A 23,810-nucleotide genomic window follows, 5' to 3' on the forward strand; every position below is an offset into this window, starting at 1 on the left:
TGCTCAGAAAATATGTGGATTTCTGCAACACCTGGACTATGGGTTGGGATTGAACACCTAGCGTATGGAATCTGTAAGGAATGTAACAGAATTTGTGATTAGTATATATCAGATTTTAAAATTATATCCTGCTAGAGCTGGTGTTAAGACATAACTGGGGACTGTAAAGCCCAGGCAATGCTTCTTAAGCTTCCAGCTGGCTTAAGGCTCTCTCTGACTGGGGGCAGTTGCCCTAGTTGCACTCCCCCAACACTATTTCTGTTATGTGACTGTGGTATTCTGTTAGCATGATTTTTCTGTGTAGCATTCGGTAATAATTTGGCTTATTCAGTTTTCTCAGTAGTGGAGGGGATATTTGTGAAAGGGAGGGGAGCCAAGGGATTTTATTGATCCTTGCTCTGTATTATTTGTGTTTATAAAATGATAATTGTACAGAATATTGTTTCTTTTTATACTTTAATAAAATATAAATATTCAATATAAAATCATAACTATTTTGAGGCTTGAGTGGATGAGATCTGATGTTTTTTGGGGATGAGGACCGAGCTCATGGGGATGCGGCAGAGACAAATTTTTCCCCATGCCATTCTCTAGGGTGGATTAGATGGGCATAAATCTGAAGATCTGCCTACAGTGCCCAGTACTCTTGCACCAGTCCTGGAACTTTGACTTCCTGGAGACAGGAGCCATGTCTTTTTATTTAGTTTTACTTTTGCCTCTAATATCTTATAGCTTTAGTTCCTGTCCTTATTTCAACTATCTACTTCTTTTTATATAAAGAATCAGAATAAAAACAAGATTATGCATCCCAAATTTATTCAAGGGAGAACTCCCCCCAATCTAGTACAGCACTGTGAACGTTCAAATGATTACAGTAGACAAAAAACAAGGGTTAATTATCTACTATAAACAACGTGCTCTCCTATCAACAGCAACACTATATATAAATACTACGATCCCCTCAGAAATCGAACTGCAGCTTCTCGGTGAACTTGTTCCAAACCGGCTTCCAACATAATAACAAAAGTGAAACCAGTCGGTACGAAATGGAAACGGATCTTCAAGCAAGGCCTAGGAGAAAAGCTCAGCCTAGAAATAGTAAGATTTCCTTGATAGTAGCAGCCAGCATTCATCACAGTGTTAAGAGGCACAAAAGTCATGAAAGGAAGGGTAGCATAGGCAGTCCCCAGCTTGCAGCTGTCCTGCGGCTTTCAGGAACAGTTTTCAGCCTTTTCTTTACTAGAGCCCATGAATTCGAGCCCCTCGATGGGGATGTCTTTCTCCTTTATGGCCTTCTGAAAGAGAGCAAAGAGAGCGTAGTGAGTGCGAGGCGCAAGCGGCCAGCTCTCCCCTGGCCCCGCAGCCTCCCCGGGTCGGACCTGCACGCAGAGCTGGTATTTGCGGAAGAGCTCGCCACACGGATCTCCAGAAACGTTTCCCTTCAGAAATTTGTCAGCGAACCAGCGGTTGAAGCACAGGTCGTACTCGCGCTTCATGTCCGTGCACTCCTCGCCTACGCTGTTCATGGCTACGCTACGCTGACCCAAAGCCTACGCGGCGTCTCACGTCAGAAGACGTCTGTGCCCAGAAGCCAGGTGACGGTGCGTAGGATGTGGGCGCTGAAGCCTGGTCGGCTCCGGTGCTCTGCGATAGTCAGGAGGTCGCTAGCGGCGAGTTCTGGAAGCGAGAGACAGGGCGCGAGCCCCGGCCGCATCAGCATAGTACGTGAAGCCGATTCCCGGGGGCCCTCCAGGGAGGGGGAACATATATCGCCCAGAGCTATGCTTTTATCTCTAGAAATCAGAAAACTTTGGCTATTTAGTGAGACACGAGAGTGAACAATTGGGGGGGGGGGGGACATTTTTATTAGTGTACAGTGCACTGTTCAAAACATGCTTCTTGCTGCTAATCATCACGATGTTGCTATCAAGTTCTGTTGGCCAGTGAACACCATGTTTTGAATAAAGGGTGGGCTAAAAGTAGGCAATCAGTATTTATGATTTCCTTTTATTGTACAGAGGACCATCTAAGACAAAAATCCACATAATTGGTGTTTACTATGCCTTGGTCCTGACCATTAGGATTTTTCTTGCAAATGATGTTCTCGTATGCTAACGAGGTTGCTTAATGCCAGGAAGTTGCAATTTGAGAAACTTTTCGATTCAATTTTGTGTACACCCTCAATCTTATAACTTCCGCTCAATGTCGTCATTTCCCCATCTCCTCCCATCACAGAATACCTGAATGCAATTAGTGACATCCATTCTATTTCTTGATTTAACTTAAAAGGAGCTACCGTATTGAAAGGAGCCACAACTTGCCCCTCAAGGCAATGTGTAGGTGACTTGCTCTCTGGGAGAGGCTTAGCATGCTTGTCCATTACACTGGTCATAAGGTTGTCTAGCCCTTTCCCAAAAAGCATCTGTTCCTTAAAGGGCAGCTTGCTCAGTGTGGCTTTAGAAGCTGAATCTCCTACCAATTGTCTGATCCAGAAACATTAAATTGGAGATTCATTCAGAACAAACTATTGTGTATCTACCCCATAAATTGCATATTATCAAGAGACAAGAAACATGGGTAGTGATCCTGTACTTATCTTCAAAAATGGGTGAAAAACAATGCAATTTTTATCCACAAAATATCTTGGTTTTCTAATAACAACTAAAAGTGGTTATAGGGATTCAATGTTCAGCACTATTTATCAATGTCCCTTAAAGAGGATTAATTTCTTTTTGGGTGGGTTTATTTTTGGAAATTACTCAAATGTCCTAAAGCTAACCAAGGAGAGGAACATCAGAAATCTCTACCTGGGACAAGGATCATGTGGCCTCCTATAGCACACAGCTATTCCAGCACCCAGTCCCAACTCTTTAATCATTTGTTCCTTCTCCCAACCTCCCTATTTTTACACTTTTTTATGTATATCTTGCACGTTTTTAATAAATTAATTGTATCTAAAACATTCCTTTTAAATATCAAAATCCATCACACTAAAGGCGTGTGTGTGAAGCTGCACTTAACTATCCCATAGGATTCCAGTGCTGTCCAGACTCTCACTCCTGACGCCTGGAAACAGCTTTAGTGTGATGGATTTTGATATTTAAAAGGTACTGTTCCCTAATAGCGTTTTATTATTATTATTTATTATTCTTTATTCTTATATACCGCCATACCCAGTGAGTTCTAGGCGGTTTACATCAATTAGCAAATGATCTGCATTGAATAGCAGATTTACAACAAAATTAGAAGTAGGTTTACAAAATTAGAAGCAGATTTACAGCATAATTAGAAGTATTTTTAACAGCAAATTGCAGGCTGAATTACGATAAATTACAGTGATTTGCCGCAGTCAGCCGTGAAATTACAGCGATTCTTAACTGTCTGCAAAGAGGGCAGGTTTACAACAATATTACAGAAATTGCAGGTTTGATCGAGCTAGGTAGGGGAGGTAGAGAGTGGGGGAGGGAGGGACTGGTGAAGGAGGAAGGGGGCAGGGGTGGGGTAAGTGTCATGTGAGGTGAATGGATTATTAAGGGTCGTGTTTGCTGAAAAGGTACGTTTTTAGTAGTTTTCTGAATGATAGGTAAGTGGGGGCCTCGAGTATCATCTGTGCTAGCCATGGGTTCGACTTGGCTGCTTGGAAGGCAAAAGTTCTATCAAGGAATCTTTTGAGAGGACAGTGTTTAGGCGAAGGGAAGGCGAACAATTGAGTTCTCCGTGATGTCCTGTTGCTGCAGTAAAGGTTAAAGTGTGTGTTTATGTAACTTGGGGAGGAGCCGTTAACCGATTTGTAGCAGAAGCATGCAAATTTAAAAAGAATTCTAGATTCAAATGGTAGCCAGTGTAGTTGGTGATAGAAAGGGGTGACATGTTCCCATTTCTTTAGGCCAAAGATGAGGCGCACCGCGGTATTTTGGACTATTTTTAGTCTCCTGGTAGTTTTCTTAGTGGCGTTAAGGTAGATGATATTGCAGTAGTCGAGGATGCTGAGGATGGAGGATTGTACAAGTAGGCGGAATGCATTGTCATAGAAGTGTTTTTTTATGGTGCGAAGTTTCCAAAGTACCGAGAAGCTTTTCCTAATTATGAGGTCGGTATGGTTATCTAGAGATAAGTTTTTGTCCAGCGTGACTCCCAGAATTTTTATGGTCGGATCAAGGGGGAAGGTCTTTCCTTTTAGTTGAATTTGGTTAATAAAACCTTCATCGGGGAATTCTCCAGCATACATGTTATTGGCATCAAGAGACTTTGGGAGCTAAAGGCAGTCATTTCCTATGAGCGATCTGCACGGGGCAGGAGCGTGGGAAGCTCGCTCTTGCCCACAAAAAACCGCTAGACCACTAGGTAAGGCTTAAGGGGGGCTTACAGGGCTTAAAATAGCCCAAAAAATTAAAATGTTTTTTTTGTTTAAAAATCATGAATAACCGAATCCGCGGATGCTGAAACTGTGGATTCGGAGGGGTAAGTGTAATTGCGATTAGGATTTGTACGTTAACTTTGAGTAATGGCAATTAATCAACAACACTAGTTCAAACAAATTGAAATTTTCTTAGTATTCTCCCAGCCTCTACTTTTGAATTACTTTATTACATATTTTTTTCAGCAGCTCCATGTTTGGTCTGTTTAGGCTTCTGCTTCAGATTCACTTCATACAAAAGAAATAGCTTGTTTCTTCATCCAGGCTTTGTTAGATGTGCTTGATTTGAGCACAGGTGGAAATCTAATTTATTTTGGACATTTAGGCAATTGTTGAAAACCATACTAATTTGGGTTTGTTGTAACAATGGTTGTCAAGACCTATGCAATAAGACTTCTTAGTTTATTCTTAATTAAGACATAGTTTAAAAATGCTTTTTTCCACATTGATATTTCAGAGTATGCATTTTTTATTTTATTTTTTCAGATTACAGAATGTGAAAAATGTATAGGGGTTTGATGCCTTTTGCAAGGCATTGTAACAAGTCATTTTCCAAAGGGCTTAATATTTGAGACAATTGGAGATAGGTAGTTGGGGAAGTGAAACTGTACCCTGGATCTTAGTCTATTGTTAAAAAAATACCAACATTAGGTAACCAGATACTGAATATTTTTTAACGTCTCTCTTTGTACCCACTGTCCATAGGTACCCCAGATTCCAACATGGCAACCTGCACAAGAGAGTCAGTGCTTCAAGGTACAGCAAGAAACAAACAAAAAAAAAATTAAAATTGAGTAAATATCCTCAAAAGTATTCTATTGTTTCTGTTAAAACCACAAGTCTGAAGTCACCTTTTGCTGTGTTATAAGACTCCAATGAGGCATGCACATTGTTCTTACCACATAAGATTTCAAGGATAGTGATAGGAGTGTACTACCGTCCGCCTGACCAGGATGAACAGACAGATACTGAAATGTTATCAGAAATTATGAGGCTAACAAACTGGGTATCACAATGATTTCAACTACCCTGATATTGACTGGGTATAGGTAACAGGGAGATAACATTTCTTGATGAAATCAAGGACTGCTTTATGGAGCAGCTGGTTCAGGAACTGAAATGATCACTTTCAGTTCTTCTTCGGAGTGGTAGTGGCTCTAAGGACTTTCATCAAGGTGTTCGTGGTAGTTGTCACACTGCAGAAGCAGGATATATTTTGGATGACTTGTTAATTAGAGCAAAGTTTGCAGCTTTACTAGCTGAACTCTGTTGTCAGGTGGGATTGGCCCACTAGGGTCTTGAGATGGGATGTAGTGGGAGTGCTCAGAATGAAAACTTGTAGCAGTGCCCAAGTGATCATTGCTTCATCTCAGATCCTTGTTTAATACTACACGGGTGACCTGACATGCAACTAAAATGGTTGATGGTTTACGTCAGGGTTCTTCAACCATTGGTCCGTGGACCAGTGCCAGTCCACAGAAATTTTCTGCCGGTCCACAGGGTCAGCACATCCATCGGGCCCAAGACAGCATTCTTCAGCCGCCGGTCCACAGTGCGATCAACGCAGCATCTTCGGGCCAGCCCCCTGAGTGCTGCAGTGCACAAAGCTGTGGGAGAAGGCTCCTACGCGCAGTCTGCACCTGAACCGGAAGCCTTCTTTTTGATGTTGCAACGTCAGAGGGAAGTCTTCCAGAAGAGGCGCAGGATGCGCACGAGGAGCCGCTACCCACAGCTTTGTGCAATGGCAGCACTCAGGGAGCCGGCCTGAAGACGCTGCGTTGATCACACAGTGGACCGGCCCAAATATAACACCGATGGGCAGGCCAGAAGGCAAGGCACGTGGAAGGAGAGAGACAACAACGGTAGGGGAAATGCTTTTATTTTTTTATTTAGTGATTGATTTGTCTGTTTTTTTATTTAGTGATTGATTTGTCTGTTCAGGAAGAAATGCATTTATTTATTTTCCTCTAGGGTTGTACTGCTTGCAGAGTCTTGCATCTTAGGGTTTGTTTGTAAATATTTGTACTTTTATTTTTTGGTCCTGCATTTGTATGGGGTTATCTGTTTTCTGGTAGGAATGAATGTTAAAAAGCATACAGTGTGCTTTGTGTATTTTAATTTTGTGGTTTACCATTATGTGTTGTTAATACAATTATATTGTGTGTATATATAAAAAATGAATGGAAAAATGGTGTTGCAATTAGTACTATTATGGGGCGGGGTCTGGGGCGGAGATTAAGTAGAGATGGGCACGACTTAGCCCAGTATTCTTCAACTGCCGGTCCACAAAATAATTATTTTATTTCTGCCGGTCCATAGGTGTCAAAAGGTTGAAGAACACTGGTCTATGTCATAAGGCATACAAGGACAGACTTGTAAAGTCTGTATGTATACTTTAGAGCAGTGTCTCCCAAACTGTGTGCCACAGCACTGTGGTGTGCCCTGAAGAGATTCTGGGTGTGCCACGAGAGATTCCAGAATTTTACTTTATTTTTTAAAATTCCCTTCATAAGTATACACAAGAATAGATCCATACACAAGAGTCTGTCAAAGTTATAAGCTTAAGAATACAAACGCCCAGACAAGCATCATTCTTTGATGTGATTGGTCCTTGAAGACTAACAGCAAGTAATTTTAGTTTTATTTTTAATGCAGTAGTTATCGTAACTTGAGCAACAAAACAATCAAGGCTTTATTTCAATTTGGATCTTCTTATGTTTGCAGACTTGGATTTTCAGCTCTGATAGAAATTAAAAAAAAAAGAATGACTGCAGATGGTGGATGATGAAATGCGAGCCGCATTTTGAATTAATTTGTATTCAAAAACAAGCACATCTATCGCATTGATTAGCAATTCTATTCTATTTTAGTTTCACTGTTGTTACAATTACCTATACATAGCTTAAAGAACTTTAAATAACTCTCAAATTTAATTTTTTGTCAGTTTTGCAATTTTATAATTTCAATTATAATATGCCACGAAAAACATTTGCTCCATTTAGTGGAGCTAAAAAAAAGTTTGAGACACACTGCTTTAGAGAAAAGGCAGGAGAGGAGATATGATAGAGACGTTTAAATACCTACATAGCAAGTAGCATAAATACGCATGAGGCAAGTCTATTTCAATTGAAAAGAAACTCTAGAGTGAGAGGGCTTAGAATGAGATGAAAAAGTGATAGGCTCAGGAGTAATCTAAAGAAATATACAAAAAGGGTGTTAGATGCATGGAAAAGTCTCCCAGTAGGGATGGTGGAGACAAAGACTGTCTGATTTGAAGAAAGCATGGGACAGGCACATGGGATCTCTTAGGGAGATGAGGAGATAGTGAATGCTGTGGATGGACAGATTGGATGGGCCATTTGGCCTTTATCTGCCTCTATGGGGTCCTTTTATCAAGCTGCGGTAGGGGTTTAACGCGCGTTAAACCGCCTGCCGCGCTAGTCGCTAGCGCCTGCATTGAGCAGGTGTTAGTTTTTTAGCCGGCTGCAGGGGTTAGCACGTGATGAAATGTCCGACGCGCTAACCCTGCTAGCACGGCTTGATAAAAGGACCCCTATGTTTCTATAATTAAGCAGGTTCTAACATACATATATAACAAGAGGAGAATGGTAAGAAAGAAACTTTTGAGGAGCAGCTGAATGTTATTCAAAAATACCATCAATGGAAGCCCAGAGAAGATATATTCCATGTATTAAAAGAGGAGGAAGGAAGGCCAAACAGCAGCTGGTATGATTAACGAGTGAGGTGTAGGAAGCTATTAGAACTAAAGGAGAATCTTTCATAAAGTGTAAGAAGGATCTGACTGAAAATAATTGTAAACAGCACAAGTAATGGCAACTCAAATGCAAGGCACTGATAAGGAAGGCAAAGAGAGACATTGAAAAGAAGATTGTACTGGAAGCAAAAACATATAGTAAAAATTTTTTTAAGGTATATTAAAAGCAAGAAGTCGAGAAAAGAATCGGAATTCTAGATGACTGAGGGGTAAAAGGAGTGTTCAGGGAAGATGAAGCCATAGCAGAGGGATTACATAAATTTACTTTGGTCTTCACTGAGGAAAATATGGGGGAGATAACGGTGCCAGAAATGGTAATCGATGCTGATGAGCCAAAGAAACTGCAACAAATCTCTGTAACTCTGGAAGATGTAATCGGTCAATTTGACAAACTGAACAGTAGCAAATTGCCTGAACTGGATGGTATACATCCAAGAGTACTGACAGAATTGAATAATGAACTTGCAGAGCTATTTTTAATAATTTGTAATTTATTTTTAAAATCCAGCATGGTACCGGAAGACTGGAGGGTGGCTAATTTAACATCAATTCCGGGCAAAATGGTAGAGACTATTATAAAGAACAAAATGACAGAACATGGTTTAATGAGAGAGAGAGCTAACATGGATTTAGTCAAGGGAAATCTTGCCTCACCAACCTACTACATTTCTTCGAAGGGGTGAATGAACATGTGGATAAGATGAGCTGGTTTATATTGTGTATTTGGTTTTTCAAAACGCATTTGACAAAGTACCTCATTAAAGACTTCTGAGAAAATTAGAAAGTCTGGGATAGGAGGTAATGTCCTATTATCATTAAGAACTGGTTGAAAGATAGAGAATAGGTTTAAATTGTCAATATTCTCAATAGAGACGGATAAATAGTGGGGTTCCCCAGGGGTCTGTGCTAGGACCGTTACTTTTTAACATATTTATCAATGATCTAGTGATGGGAAGAACTGGTGAGATAATTATGCTGATGACACAAAGTTGTTAAGTTACAAGAGGATTGTAAAAAATTACAAGAGGACCTTGGGAGACTGGGCATCAAAATGGCAGATTATGTTTAATGTAAGCAAGTGCAAAGTGGTGCATGTGGGAAAGAGGAACCCTAACTATAGCTACATGATACAGGGTTCCACAGTAGGAATCACTGACCAGGAAAAGGATCTAGGTATCATATTTGAGGATATGTTGAAACCCTTAGTTCAGTGTGTGTTGGCGGCTAAGATTGTTAGGAATTATCAGGAAAGTAATGTTAAAGATGAAATGTTATAATGCCTTTGTATCGCTCTATGGTATGGCTGCATCTCAAATACTGTGTGCAATTCTGGTCGCTGTATCTAAAAAAAAAAAGATAAAATGGAATTAGAAAAGGTACAGAGAGGAGTGACAAAAATGATAAAAGGGTTAGGATGACTTCTCCATGAGGAAAGGCTAAAGCAGCTAGGGCTCTTCAGCTTGGAGACAAGACAGCTCGGAAGACATGATAGAGGACTATAAAATACTGAGTGGAGTGGAAAGGGTAGATGTGAATCACTTGTTTACTTTTTCCAAAAATACTAGGACTAGGGGGCATGCGATGAATCTACTAATAGTAGATTTAAAACAAATCGAGAAAATATTTTTTCACTCAATGTGTAATTAAAGTCTGGAATTTGTTGCCGGAGAAGGTGATGAAAGTTAGCTTAGCAGGGTTTAAAAAAGGTTTGGATAATTTCCTAAAACAAAAGGCCATAAGCTTGGGGAAATCCACTGCCGATTCCTAGGATAAGCAATATACAATCTGTTTTACTCCTTGGGATCTTACTAGGTACTTGGGACCTGGGTTGGCCACTGTTGGAAACAGAATACTGAACTTGATGGACCTTCAATCTGTCCCAGTATTGCAAACTCTTATGTTCTTTCTTTTCAAAATATCTTTATTAATTTTTAAAATGTACAATATAGGAGGCACCCCTTCCCACCACTCCCATACAAGTAAATTACAGCTTTAATTGATAAGCTAGGAGTCCAAAACAAAGATGATAAAATAACCAATGAACAATAGTGATCCAAAGGAGCCCAAACCTTCATAAACTGCTGAATCAAATAATACTTAGCAGCAGCCACTTCTTCATACTTTCATATGAGACATACCCCAGCTCACCATGCATTATAAGACAGAGCAGTGCTATCCTTCCACTCTGACAAAATATGCTGTATTGTCAAACCCTTAAGGCAGGGGTGGCCAAAAGGTTGATCGTGATCGACTAGTAGATCGCAAAGGCAATGCGAGTCGATTGGCTCCGCGATAGATTTGCGTTGCCTTTATGTTCTTTCTGTTCTCCGACGCCACAACAGGCCAGCACCGACTACAGAAGCATCGGGCACACAAGCCTCCCCCCGACTTCAATTCTGACGTTGGAGAGGAAGTTCTGGGCCAGCCAATTGCTGCCTGGCTAGCACGGAACTTCCTCTAACATCAGAATTGATGTCAGGGAGAAGGCTGCTGGCCTTTTGCAGCCTTGGGAAACAGGGAGAACTCAGTGGCTTGGGGGCCTGTTCCCAGGCGTTGGCAGTGGCTTGGGGAGGCAGAACAGGGAGACAGAAAGACAGACAGAGACAGAAAGAAAGAAAGGAGGGCAGGAAGACAGAAAGAAAGACAGAAAGAAAGTAAGAAAAGGGGGCAGGAAGACAGAAAGAAAGAAAGGAGAGGGGGCAGGGAGAGAGGAAGAAAAAGTTGGACTTGTGGAAGGACAGAGATGTTGGTTGGGGAATGGAATGAGGTCTGGAGGAGTCGAAGCATGCAGTAGGTAGAAAGAAGGGAAGAAATATTGGATGCACAGTCAGAAGAAGAAAGTGCAACCAGAGACTCATGAAATCACCAGACAACAAAGGTGGGAAAAATGATTTTATTTTCAATTTAGTGATCAAAATGTGTCCGTTTTGAGAAGTTATATCTGCTGTCTATATTTTACACTATGGCCCCCTTATACTAAACCGCAGTAGCGGATTTTAGTGCAAGGAGCCTGATCATCGAGAGCAGCGCGGGGCATTCAGCGCAGATCCCTGTGCTAAAAAATGCTATTGCGGTTTAGTAAAAAGGGAGAGGGTATATTTGTCTATTTTTGTATAGTTGTTACTGAGGTGACATTGCATATTTTAAAGTCATCTGCTTTGGCCTGTTTGAAACCCCCCCAAATATAAATCATAATTAACATTTTCTCTGCATACAGTGTGCTTTGTGTTTTTTAAAATTTTATTGTTGGTAGATTGAACCGCAAGGTAATGGCGGAATAGAAATCTCTAATGTAATATAATGTAATCATTTTGACTTGGTCATTTTAAAAGTAGCTCGCAAGCCAAAAAAGCGTGGGCACCCCTGCCTTAAGGTGTCAAATAACTTAGCTTTATTCTTTTGCACCAAATGAGGCATAGCTGACAAATGTAAAAGAATAGTTTTATAGGTTAGTTCAACATGAAATACAAAAACATCTTGAACTCTGTGCCAAACCAAACCCCAGAATTCCTTCATAGTAGCACACCCAAACAACATGTGAAAGAAGATCCCACTTCTGACTTGCAGGTCTAGCACAAACTAGACTCATGAGCAGATATTAGAGACCTTATAAGGAGTTCATAATGCCCTATGTGCAACATAAAAAAGTGACCAAGCCACAGAGGTTGATAGAGTAGGTCAACATATTTACATTACATTACATTAGAGACTTCTATTCCGCCTGTACCTTGCAGTTCTAAGCGGATTACAATTGAAGATGGCTGGACATTTCCAGGAAGTTACAAATTTTAAGGAGAGATACATAGAGATGCTAGAATAAGAGATAGGGTTAGATACATAGTGGAGTCTAAGAGGGTGAATTTAAGGAAGTGGAGGCTAAGAGGGTAAATTTAAGGAAGGCTCCTCTAAACACAGAAAATCTGGAGAGGTGGGGGAAAGAGACTCGACCCTTTCGAATGTGGAACCCCCGAGATCAGTAGGATCCCCCAAGCTCTGTCCAGACAGCAAAAGGGACAAGAAAAATTCCCTAACCAGATCCAACAGCCCAAAGAAACCTCAGCATAGACTGCACAACTTACCACTCCACCTGCTAGAGACTGAGAAAAGGCCAAGTGTAATAGGGACTGCACAGCCCACTTGTACTGTAGTCCAAAGTCAGTCTCAGTCTCCACCTGCTGGCAGAGGAGCGTAAACCCATCCATTTCTATGCCGGTCTGGAGGGACGCTAAAGAATAAGCTGACCAAACCATGGAGCAGGCCACCAAAGGCCGGTGCCGACTCCCGAGCCAGATGGAAATAACCCACACAATTGAGGAAATGGCTACAGTCTGGTCAAGTTTAGAGCCAAGATCTGCCTCACTGGCCATAAAATCCTCTAGCTAGGAAATGCCCTGCACAGAGCCTCTGCTAAACAGGACACAGGCAAGGAGGCATCTCAGCCACAAGGTGTCCAGGAGCCAATCAAGGTCGTTAGACCCCTAAGGGGAGGAGGAAAGGATAACTTCCTGCCCTGGGAACCCTAATGCAAAAATAAGCCCTAAAGAACCAGCAGACAAGGTCTGTGGTGCCAGTCCTGAATCTAGCACAGAGAGAAGAAAAGGAGCTTCAAGAAATGCCAATGCCAGTAACTAAACATCCCTCTGGAGAGTTAGTTAACTGGGAAGAGGACTCAAGTAAAGGCCAACAGAGAAGAGTCACACCACCAGAAAGGCTAGGAGAAGCAAGAACCTAGAGACAGTAGGCAGACCCTCACAGCCGCAAGATAAGCAGCTGAGGAATAGAGAGCAACTTATCTCTGGAAAAGAACCATCACAGGTGGAAAACAGCCCTACTAGGGCATCCTGTTTGTCTATCTTGCCCGTTAAGATTGCAAGTTCCTTTGAGCATAGACTGTCTTCTTCGTGACTCTGTACAGTGCTATAGAAATAATTAATATTAATCTATCCCTGGGTAACAGGGGTATCCACCTCTCTGGGGAGGAAGAGGGAGGAAGAGTGTGGCACAGTGACCAAAGCCCCAGCCCCCCCTCCCCCAACATTTATGGTCTTATGACCCAGTTCTCAGAAGCCTGTATGTCTAGGACATTTTGTGATTCTATATAATGTTCCTATAACATGTAAAATAGGCTAGCACTTATGGGAATAATGGGAGTATTTGCTGTGGCTTCTGGTGCCTATGTCAGCTTGAAGCAGCCTGCCTATAGGGAAAGGATTTCTGCCTCAGAAACTGCTGGGAATGAATCCACCACTGGAAATCTTTTGGCTGCCGGTCAGCAGGACTCCAGCCAAGGATTCTGAAAATCCACACGGCGCGTCGGGGGAGAATTCGCAGCCGGCTCTCTGTTACACAGAGGATTGTTACACAGGGACCCCCACACCCTGCGCTCAAGCCTCTGATAAATCAGTAGGTGAGCAAGCTCCCAGGGGAACAGATCCTGAGTTCCTGATGGACTACAAAAACAGGCTGACTCCACATGTAGTCTGAGAGAATGGCCTGCGAGTTGCAACCTGCCCTCATGGGTCTATGTCCTGTCCCTGATGGAGTAAGCCTGAGAAGGGAGATATCCAAGCACTGAAGCCACAGACAAAATTACCCAAAAAATAATAAAGGGGAGGAGTTGCAAGATATGACTGGCATTCTTCTGCAAAGTTTGCAATTAAAGGAGGACAACTTTAGTACAGAATCCAATATCTGAAGGGACGCAGTTCTGATACAAGGCCATATCAGCACACTAATATTATGAGGCCCTGTGAAGGAATTATGAATCATTCCTCATTCTCTCTCCCCTCTTGCCATGTAACCATTCTAAAGCAAGGGAAAATGTTAGCACCTTGTAACAGAATGCTGAGGCATTCCCCCCTCCCCTCGTGTCATAAGACCCCTGTCACATATTAACCCTTATCTTATTTAAGCTGTCCTTATTTGGAAAGGACATCAGCTGACAGGCAGGCATTGCATTACATACGTGCAAAGACTCAGGTTCTGTCCACATGTTAATCAGGCCCTTGCCTATGTGCAGAGTTAAGGGTGACACGATGTAAAAGCATGTACCTTTGTATCCACCAATCATTAGATGTGTAAACAAGGGAGTTACTATGATGTCATTAGCTTAAAAAGCATAATAAAAGGAACTCGGAGCTAGCCACTGGCAGCGCCTCCTTCCCAACTCGCATCCTGTGTGTGTGTTTTCTGTATCCAATCCCTACAAATATCTTTGCAACAGAATTATAGATTAACCTTTGGGTGTAATTTTCAATGGGTCTATACTCTATAGTAAATTATGTGATCACAGAAGAAGAGGGTGTCTACATTGCTTCACATTATTTTGCAAATGGTGTTGAGTCAGAGCATAAAATTAAATCTGCTTAGAATGCACATTTGATCAGGATTAATTTCTCTCTCTCATTCTGTATATAGCTGTGTATATGTCTTTATTGTTGACCCTCTTCCATGCTGGGCATTGTATTTTGTCTACCTACATCTTTTCACCACGTTTGTCTAATTTTATTTTAGAAAACCACAGTAACCATGGAGATGATTGATCATTTAGAGCATCTGGCATTGGTTGATTTTAGGAATCAGGAGGGTGTGCAGCGTCTGGAGAAAGCTATCCAGTTTGCTGATCAGCTTCACGATATTGACACCAAGGGGGTAGAACCCCTAGTCTCGGTACTGGAGGACAGGTAACAGGGTTTTGGTCAACCTTATGGGTCTCTTTAAACCCCAATGCATCAAAAAAGTTTGAGAAGTCTTAAAATATGATTGCCTTCCAGAAATAAGATGGACACCACCATGCTTAAACATTAGAGCCTGGTGGCTGTTGTGGGCCATGCTAAAAGAGCCACCACTGGAGCTGGGCTCACTAGAGGAGCCCTATTGATAAACAGGGAAAAAAGCTGGGTAAGAAAGAGAAAGTTAAAGAGTACAAAGAGCCAGGGTGGGGAAAAATGGTTTTAGGTGGCACCTAAGTTTTATAAGTTTTTAAGGATCTTTAGAATCAGAAGCTAGAAATTGTTCACAGGTTCATAAATCATTTTCAAGAATAGATTATATTTTTATTTCATCACATAAGGTGCAGCAAGTGATTAAGGCTTCCATTGATCCCATTATCATTTCGGATCATGCGGGAGTATGGATAGATTTACAATTAGATCAATTAGAAAATAGAAGACCTCTTTGGAGATTTGATAATGCATTGCTTGTGGATGAAAAATTTTTGGAAAATTTTAAAACACAAATTAGTGATTTCTTTCAAATTAATTTAGTGGAAGATACATCTATTGAAAATGTATGGGACGCTTTTAAAGCGACTATGAGAGGTCATATTATATCATATTCGGCTTTTGTTAGGAAACAGATTAAAAAACAGTATATAGAGTTAGAAAAAGAAATTAAAATACTAGAAACTAAATTGGTAAGCAAATGAGAACATGATGTATTACAAGCTCTTTTGAAAGCAAAAGGTAAATATAATGAATTAGCTTCAAAAATGATAAGAAGAGACTTGTTTTCCAAACAGACAATGTATTATGGAAATTCTAATAAGGCGGGAAGATTATTGGCAAATTATCTTAAAGCAAAAAAAAGAAGAACTAACATTAATGGGATAAAAGATGATAATGGTATAATAACCAATCAAACGGATATAATTTTAAAGCAATTTCTAAAATTTTATAAGGACCTGTATTCTTCCGAGCCTTATTTGGAGAGGCAAAAAGATGGTAAAAATTTTTTAGATTTAATTATTGGACCTAAGGTTCCTGATCATATAAAACGGAGTTTAGATGAACCTATATCATTAAAAGAATTAGAAACAGCGTTGAGATCTCTTAGAGTTGGATCCGCTCCAGGTGGTGATGGTTATACAGTAGAATTTTATAAAACATTTCAAAATGTCCTTTCCCCATATTTACTAAATTTATATCAGACACAACTTATAAAAGGTGATATTAAAGGTACTATGGCTGAATCAATAGTAATTGTTTTGCCTAAGCCAAATAAAGATCCTACTTTGGTTTCAGACTACAGGCCTATATCTTTAATAAATGTGGATAATAAACTTTTGGCGAAAATTTTGGCTTTGAGCTTAGCCAAAGCTCTCCCACATATTATAGACACGCATCAGACAGGTTTCGTTGCTAAAAGACATTCTTCCAATAACTCTAGATTATTGTTTCATATGTTAAATTTATAAAAAAAAATGGATGAACCGGCTTTTACAGTTTCCTTGGATGCAGAAAAAGCGTTTGATAGGGTAGAATGGAATTTTATGTATCAGGCTTTAGAATGGTTTGGTATAGGTTCTGGATTTATACAAATGGTAAAAACATTGTATAGCTTCCCGATTGCAAGATTAAATATTAATAATATGATATCTGATGGTTTTCAATTGCAGAGAGGAGTTAGACAAGGTTGTCCTTTATCTCCTTTGTTATTTGATGTTGTATTAGAACCCTTATTGTTAGCAATACAGCAAGCAAGGGGGATACAGGGTATTCCATATTCTGATATGGAATATAAAATTTCGGCTTATGCGGATGATATTTTACTTTATTTGAGGAATCCAGAGTCTACCTTATCTTGTCTATTGGAATTAATTGATATGTTTGGCAAATTTTCAGGTTATAAAATTAATTGGAGTAAGTCTGAACTTATACCTTTAAATGTTCATTGTGTAAAAGGATTATTTGACGCTTTTCCGTTCATATGGAAAGAAGAAGGATTTAAATATCTTGGCATTCAAGTTAAAAATACAATTGAAGATACAGTAAAAGAAAATGAAAAATTTGTATTGAAAAGAGTTACAGAGTTATGTGAGCAATGGAATCCGTTACATCTTTCTTGGTGGGGGAGAGTTCAAACTATTAAAATGATGATCTTGCCTGTAGTTTGCTACCAAATGAGTATGATACCTATTTATTTTCAGGGGTCCTTTTATAAAAAGCTTAATAGCATTTTAACAAAATTTCTTTGGTTTGGTAAAACGCATAGAATAGCTTTGGTATCTTTGCAAAAATCAATTAAGGTGGGAGGGGTAAATTTTCCAAATTTTTATAGGTACCATCAAGCCTATATTTTACGTCAGGGTATGTATTGGATCCTCCCAGAACTGATAGATAATGCACCGGATTGGTTATATTTGGAATGGCGCCTTATGTTTCCCCTAAATTTAGTTCATCTTCCAAGTATCAACATGCCTAGAAGATACAGAGAAAATAAGATATTAATGGATACTTGGAAAACGTTGAGGTTTATTAGTAAATTAACACCTGTCCCAATAAACAAGTCAACTAATCAGTCTTTATGGATAAACTCCAAGATTAAAATTGGCGGAGCTCAAATCCTTTGGAAGGAATGGATTATTGCAGGCATTAGATCTCTGAATGATGTTATTTCGGAAGGTAAACTGCTGGAATTTTCACAATTGCAACATAGATTTGGTCTTAGTAAAAAACAAAGTTTTAAATGGTTGCAATTGAAGCAGGCCATTCAGGTTGGGTTCCCTGAATGGAAAACATTGAATAATCAATATAGTTTAGAGTTCTTATGCTTCCAAGCAGACTTCTTAGGGCATCAAGCCGCATTGTGGTATAAATTAATATCTGGATATTTGAATAAAAAAACCAAAAAATGGTCTAAGAGACATTTGGAGCATTGAGATTAAGCATCAAATTACTGCATCTCAATGGCCACTAATTTGGTCTTGGAGAATGAGATGTACAGTGTCAGCATCTATGAGACAAACTTGGTTCTTTTTATTACATAGAGCTTTTTGGACCCCTACACGTTTGCAAAAATTAGATAGTTCTAAGTCCAATAAATGCTGGCACTGTAATCTGGAACCTGGGACGTTGGATCATTTACTGTATCATTGTCCCTACATTAAAAGTTTTTGGAATGCAATTTGGCCACAAATTAATAAATTGATGGAAAATCATGTAGCAATATCATATGATACAGTGTTATTTGGAATGATGATGAGAAAAAAAAGTCAAATTTCACCAGAAAATAACAAGCTTTTACTAGTCATGACAGGGGTTGCCATTCAGCATATAACCAATAACTGGAAGAATCATAGTAACCTTAATTATACATTTTGGTGGAATACAATTTGTCATATATTCAAAATGGAAAGAGTAATAGCAATACAAAGAGGGACATATCCTAAATTTATAAAAATATGGGGGCCATTGACAAAGTATTGTACTGAATGAATAATAGGATTTATCTTCTTCTTTTCTTCTTTTTCTTGTCTTCTTTATGGCACACATGGAGGGGGGGTAGTGAAAATAATTTTACATAACATGTTATAATATGGTATACAATATGTATAAGGTGATTGGAAAGTACTTGAAGGGTGGGGGGTGGGAGAGGGGATAAAAAAAATTTGTTCAGAATATTATGTAATAGATATAAAAGTGATATTGTGTATTCATTAGTTGTAACTCAATATTTTGTACACTTCATGTAAAATATGAAAATGAATAAAGAATTATAAAAAAAAAGAAGCTAGAAATCTATTACCTGTGTATTGCAGGTGTCTCTGTCTCCGAGAGGATGAAGTACTATGGGGCAGTTGTGCTGAATTGCTGCTTGCAAATGCCCGACAGAAGATTGAGGAGTATTTTGTGGCACCTCCAGGTAATGCTAAAGTATAAATGTAATCTTTTCAGATAAAATGAAAACTTTCAAACATTCCCAGAAACCTCCAATCTAACTTTAGACTGGTATCCGTAATGGAAGGGATTTTGGATTTAACTTGTTCCTGTTGTAGTTGTAGGTCAAGGTAAGTTAGATTCCCTGTCCCTGGAAAACTTAGTCTAAGAGATTCTTTTACCAAAGCTTAGCGTGCACTAAATGCTAAAAAGCCCATTTTATACTTATGGGCTTCTTGGCAGTTAGCATACACTAATCTTTAGTAAAAAGGCCCCTAAGTTTGTTCCTCAGGCAGTGAAACCCTTTCTGCATTTCTATCATATAGTAACCACACGGGAAGCTTTCTGCATCAACCCCTTTAGGTAGTAAGCCCTCTAAGAAGAGAAAAATGCTTGATTGTAACTCATCTTGAACTACTACTGAAAAAGGTGAGGTAAAGTCAAATAAAAAAAATAAATAAAATAAAACTGAAAAAGATGTGGACTAAATGCAAAACCCCATCCTATCCCTTCCCTGCATGATCCCTCCTCCCACCTTGTCCCAAGACTTGGTGCTGTCATTACATCCATAACAGTTATTAAGTGACTTGCCCAGACTCACAAGGAGCTACAGTAGGAATTGAACTCACAACCTCAGGGTGCTGAGCCAGCTGCTCTAACCACTAGACCACTTTCTAAACTCCAACGCTTTTCTCAAAGAGACTGAAAGAGTAATAAAGGAATTAGAGCACCATGTAGTTCAAACTCACTGAAGTCACACAGTACTGGAAGAAAATAGGAATGGTTGTTTCTGATGCAAAGGGTTTAGTAGTCTTGGTTCTGTCCTTCTTTAATTGTGAGATTGCAGAAGGCATCCACTATTTTTTTTCGACTCTGCCTCCTTCCCCAGTGGACTGTGTTGTATAGCACTTCAGTCTTTCCTTCTGTAAGTGAGATGGAAGGTGACTTTCTGATCTGCTCTGAGATCACGTTATTATTTTTATTATTTTCATTATTATTATTTTGTTATTATTTTTAATCCAGGTTTGGAGGCTTTTGGTGTTGCAGCGGTTCCCAGCAGTCTGGGACAGCTCTGACTGCAGGAAGACATAAACTCTCAGTGTAGAAGGCTGTAGCTAGCAGGTAACCCCCTAGTACAGGGCACATGCCTAGCCAGCCTGCACTAATAGGTTTGGAGACTCAGGGACCATTCCCTTGGAAGCATGACTTGCTCTTGATTTATCAAGAGATTGAGTGCAAGCTCTGTTGCACCAGATTGATCTTTGGACTTTAGCGGGTGCCGTCTACATTTTTTCCTCCCCCTGTCGATGTCTGCAGAGCTTGGGGGTCTGAGGACTCAGTCAAGACTTTGGTCTGATTGGCAGCCTGAAGATACAGGCATCTGGACCTTCACATGCTTGTCTGAGGCAGAAGTCTTCTCAATTTGTCAGCTGCAGTGGCAGCTCAGCAGTTCCCAGCACCAGCAAGGCACAGTGAGTACAGACTACTTCAGTCTATAGGAAAAATTGGGGGGAGGGGGGGTCTGAAAATTTACTTTGTTGGGGTTTCTGGGGCCAGAATTTCATTCTCCCACCTCCAAAAACCCCTTTTCTGAATTTTTTTGCTTTTAATATTGCTCTCCCTGGCCATTTTTGGTATGAAATCGCTTCTGTAGCAGCTATCTTGGATTTCCAATCCATCTCAATCTGCCTCAAAAACACCTTGATTTCAATTAAAATCATTATAAATGGGCTTCTCAGGCTGTTGTACCCCTATATTGTGCCAAATTTGTGCTGGATGGCCGGCTGTGGCGTTGGTGTTCTATGTGACATGGGGGCACATGGGGGGGAGCAGGAGCCTCAGGCTTAGCCTCCTCTGATCCCTCTAAGGTAATGGAGTTGCAGGTTCCTCAGTCTGTGGGTCAAACAGCGAAATGGTGGCTACAGTGAAGTGCTACTGCGCAGACACCTCTAGACCCAAGAGGAAACACAGAGTCCCTACAGAGGTCCTTAGGACATCCTGTATGTGCTTTATTCCTGATTTTGTGAGTCTAATGTTTGAAGCCTATCTAAATTAGCGATGTCTGTCTGTTTCTTCTTGAGAATTGTTGGTGGTTGTATGTGGGTGGGGGAGGTTTACCTTCAGAGAGCACAGTTTCGCCAAAGCAAGTTCTTGCTCAAGGACCAGAGCTCCAGTCAGAAGGGAACTGGGAAGACTGGGGATCAGAGTCTATTTCTTTGCTATCTCACAGTGATTCCTCAGTTTTAGAAGAACCGAGGTCTCTGGCTGGGGTCATAGGAGTCTGGAGGACTCTAAAGAGGTTGAGCTTGAAGCTCCCAGCCCTTTCACGCACATCTGCTGACAAAGATGCACAAAAAATGCATGAAACAGGGTTAGATTGGCCTGGGGAATCTATTGCAGATTATCTCAGGGCAAAATAAGGGGTTTAGAGGCAGAAGAAAGCTTTTGAAAAAATATCGATAAAAATCCAAGATGTCTACCACCAGTAAAATTGCACTAAAAATGGCCCATGGCTACTTTCCTGAAATGCAAAAAAACATTGTAAATGGAGTTTTGGAGGTGGGGGAACCTAACTCTAATGCCAGAAACCCTCGGATCTACCTTTTTCTGACACCCCCCCCCCACCCGATTTTCCCCATAGGGAATAAAGGGAGTACTCACTGTGGCTTCTGGTGCCTGTCAGCTTGCAGAAACCTGCTTGCTGGGAAAGGATTTCTGCCTCAGAGAATACTAGAAACAAATCCACCATTGGACTCTGAACCCTGAAAATCCATGCGGCATGTCAGAAGGAGATAATTTGCAGCTGGCTCCCTGATACCCAAAGGGTTGATAGAGATGCTCCACAGCCTGTGCTCAAGCCTATAATAAATCAGCAGGTGAGCAAGCTCCCATGGGAACAGACCCAGAGATTTTGATGGATTACAAAGCAGGTTGGCTCCACAGGTACTCCAAAAGATTGGCCCTTGTGGGTCTGCATCCTTTCCCTGGTGGAGTAAGCCCAAGAGGGGGACCTCCAGGCACTAAAGCCATGCAGAAAAAAGAACCAAAGGACAAAAATATCCAAAAATAATAAAAAGAAAGCAGAGCAGATCAGAACACAACTCAGAAAAAACTGAAGAGCGAGCTATTCTCCTCTGGTGAAGGGTTGAAAGATATGAGTGACATCCTTCTGCAAAGTTCACAACTAAAGGAGGACAGTAGCTTCAGTACAGAATCCTAAGTCTTTGCAACAGAAAATTATTGAGGTAAGAACCTAATCTTCCCCTCAGAGGCCCATAAGGCTCTTCAGAGACATATGAGGGATTAAAACTGGATGGCCATCTTAAAGGGGTCAAGGGTAGAGAAGGGATGGTGAGGGTTGACACTGAAGAGTGTATAGTGGAAATAATTTAGGGACAACATGGTGGGAAGCAATGGGCTGAGGGATATTGGAAAAAAAAATTTTTTTTGGGGGGGGGGCAATATGTACACTTCCCCCTCCGAATCCGCGGTTTCAGCATCCACTGATTCGGTTATTCACGATTTTAAAACAAAAAAAAAAACACATTTAAATTTTTCGGGCTATTTTAAGCCCTGTAAGCCCCCACCTTAAGCCTTACCAAATGGTAGAATACACAGTTGGCTAAAAGATGGTGCTAGTAATCAACAAAGTACTCAGTATATGTCAATTTAGTGGACTGCAAAACTTGGGTACCTTGCCTGGCTGTTGGATGAGAACTAGAGAAAGGTATTTCTTAGGGGATAGGAGAGAAATCAGATGTTTGATTTTTTTTTCCCCCACCCACCCACCACTGTTGTCTTTTTTTGGTTGTAATTTTAAAGGTTAATAAAAACATTGTAAAACAAATTAATAGTGATCAGAAAGGTTGAGACCTAGTAAAACTTTTTACCTTAAAAAGTACCTGTATACATTTGTATAGGTACTTTTTCCCAATGTTTACATATTCTGTTTATACATATTATCACTTTAATAACCATTTATTCTGTTTTCAACTAGGTAACATTGCATTTGCAAAGACCAATGGGTATAAGAATTCTTGAGTGCTGTCTACTATTGACTGGAGGATTCAAGATACCACTACTCTTCAGCTATGCATTGCCTAAAAAAATTCACTGAATAAAATATCTTTATAAATACTGTTATGAAGATTTGCAGTAGATAGAAAAGACCATCAGGAAAAAATCCATTTGACACTATACTTTAAATCACTGGCCACAGTGATTTCATAAGATTTTTTTTTTTAAACCCAGCAAATACTCTGTTACAACTGATAGACCAAGATAGGGCACAGGCAAATTGTGTGGGAATGATGCCTAGTTCAATCATGAGAGTTTGGGAGTAGATGGTGATGCCAGGTACATATTTGTGTTCCTCCCCAACAATATTTATAGACCACTTAAAGCCGCCTGCTCCATGCAGATCTCCATCTTTGCTCACGTCAGTCTTCTATTTCATAAGACAAGAGACTTAGAGTTACATTCCATATTAAGTGGTCTAATTTTAGAAAAAAGTGTCCCAACTCACCAGCACAGCTTTTGATAAATCTTTATTTGCTGAATCTTACCTGACAAATAAACTTTACCAAAGTTAAAGATTCACCAGTGAATACTTGTGGAAAAATAGCTTTTTGTTTGATATCATACTGTGACTATAGGCTAGATTCACAAAGCAAACCAATCGTGTACCGATCGGTTTGCGACCCCCTTAGCAACCGCGGCCCGATTCACTTACCTGTCTTCTAACCATCCTCTGATCTGCGCATGCAAATGAGGGAAACAGCATGCAAAGTAGGCAGGGATGCGATTCACTATTAACCCTGCAACACCGACTGGGCTGGCCGATCAAAAAAAAAGTGACTGCTGAGGACCAGTCGCTGAAGCACTTTCCGGCTGCCCTGCCTTCATCTGCCCGGTCAGCACCTATCCTGCAGCCCTGAATGCGCTGCCTGCTTGCCCCAAACAC

At 40.4% G+C, this 23,810-nt stretch overlaps 2 protein-coding genes across 2 annotated transcripts; one reads left to right on the forward strand and one right to left on the reverse strand.

Annotated features, from left to right (window-relative positions):
* Positions 1–799: 799 nt before the first annotated feature.
* TRIAP1 (TP53 regulated inhibitor of apoptosis 1) lies at positions 800–1,724 on the reverse strand. The gene is made up of 2 exons (XM_033956904.1): positions 1,380–1,724; positions 800–1,295 (listed from the first exon to the last, which is right to left on the reverse strand). Exons 1-2 carry the CDS (start codon positions 1,524–1,526, stop codon positions 1,212–1,214), a joined length of 231 nt encoding a protein of 76 aa, XP_033812795.1. The 5' UTR covers positions 1,527–1,724; the 3' UTR covers positions 800–1,211.
* Positions 859–23,454, forward strand: GATC (glutamyl-tRNA amidotransferase subunit C). The gene is made up of 5 exons (XM_033956903.1): positions 859–1,098; positions 5,123–5,173; positions 14,706–14,875; positions 18,730–18,833; positions 22,845–23,454. The coding sequence occupies exons 3-5, from the start codon at positions 14,721–14,723 to the stop codon at positions 22,886–22,888; spliced, it is 303 nt and encodes a 100-aa protein (XP_033812794.1). The 5' UTR covers positions 859–1,098; positions 5,123–5,173; positions 14,706–14,720; the 3' UTR covers positions 22,889–23,454.
* Positions 23,455–23,810: the final 356 nt, after the last annotated feature.

The sequence above is a fragment of the Geotrypetes seraphini genome, chromosome 8, assembly GCF_902459505.1.
Source record: "Geotrypetes seraphini chromosome 8, aGeoSer1.1, whole genome shotgun sequence".
NCBI lineage: Eukaryota > Metazoa > Chordata > Amphibia > Gymnophiona > Dermophiidae > Geotrypetes > Geotrypetes seraphini.

What these genes read in the sequence shown, in the direction of transcription:
- TRIAP1 (XM_033956904.1), bottom strand. Translation starts at nt 1,526, where the DNA reads ATGAACAGCGTAGGCGAGGAGTGCACGGACATGAAGCGCGAGTACGAC. An exon ending in AATACCAGCTCTGCGTGCAG is followed by an intron (nt 1,296 to 1,379) that starts GTCCGACCCGGG and finishes GCTCTCTTTCAG; the next exon opens with AAGGCCATAAAGGAGAAAGA.
- GATC (XM_033956903.1), top strand. Translation starts at nt 14,721, where the DNA reads ATGGAGATGATTGATCATTTAGAGCATCTGGCATTGGTTGATTTTAGG. An exon ending in GTCTCGGTACTGGAGGACAG is followed by an intron (nt 14,876 to 18,729) that starts GTAACAGGGTTT and finishes TGTGTATTGCAG; the next exon opens with GTGTCTCTGTCTCCGAGAGG. An exon ending in GTATTTTGTGGCACCTCCAG is followed by an intron (nt 18,834 to 22,844) that starts GTAATGCTAAAG and finishes GTTTTCAACTAG; the next exon opens with GTAACATTGCATTTGCAAAG.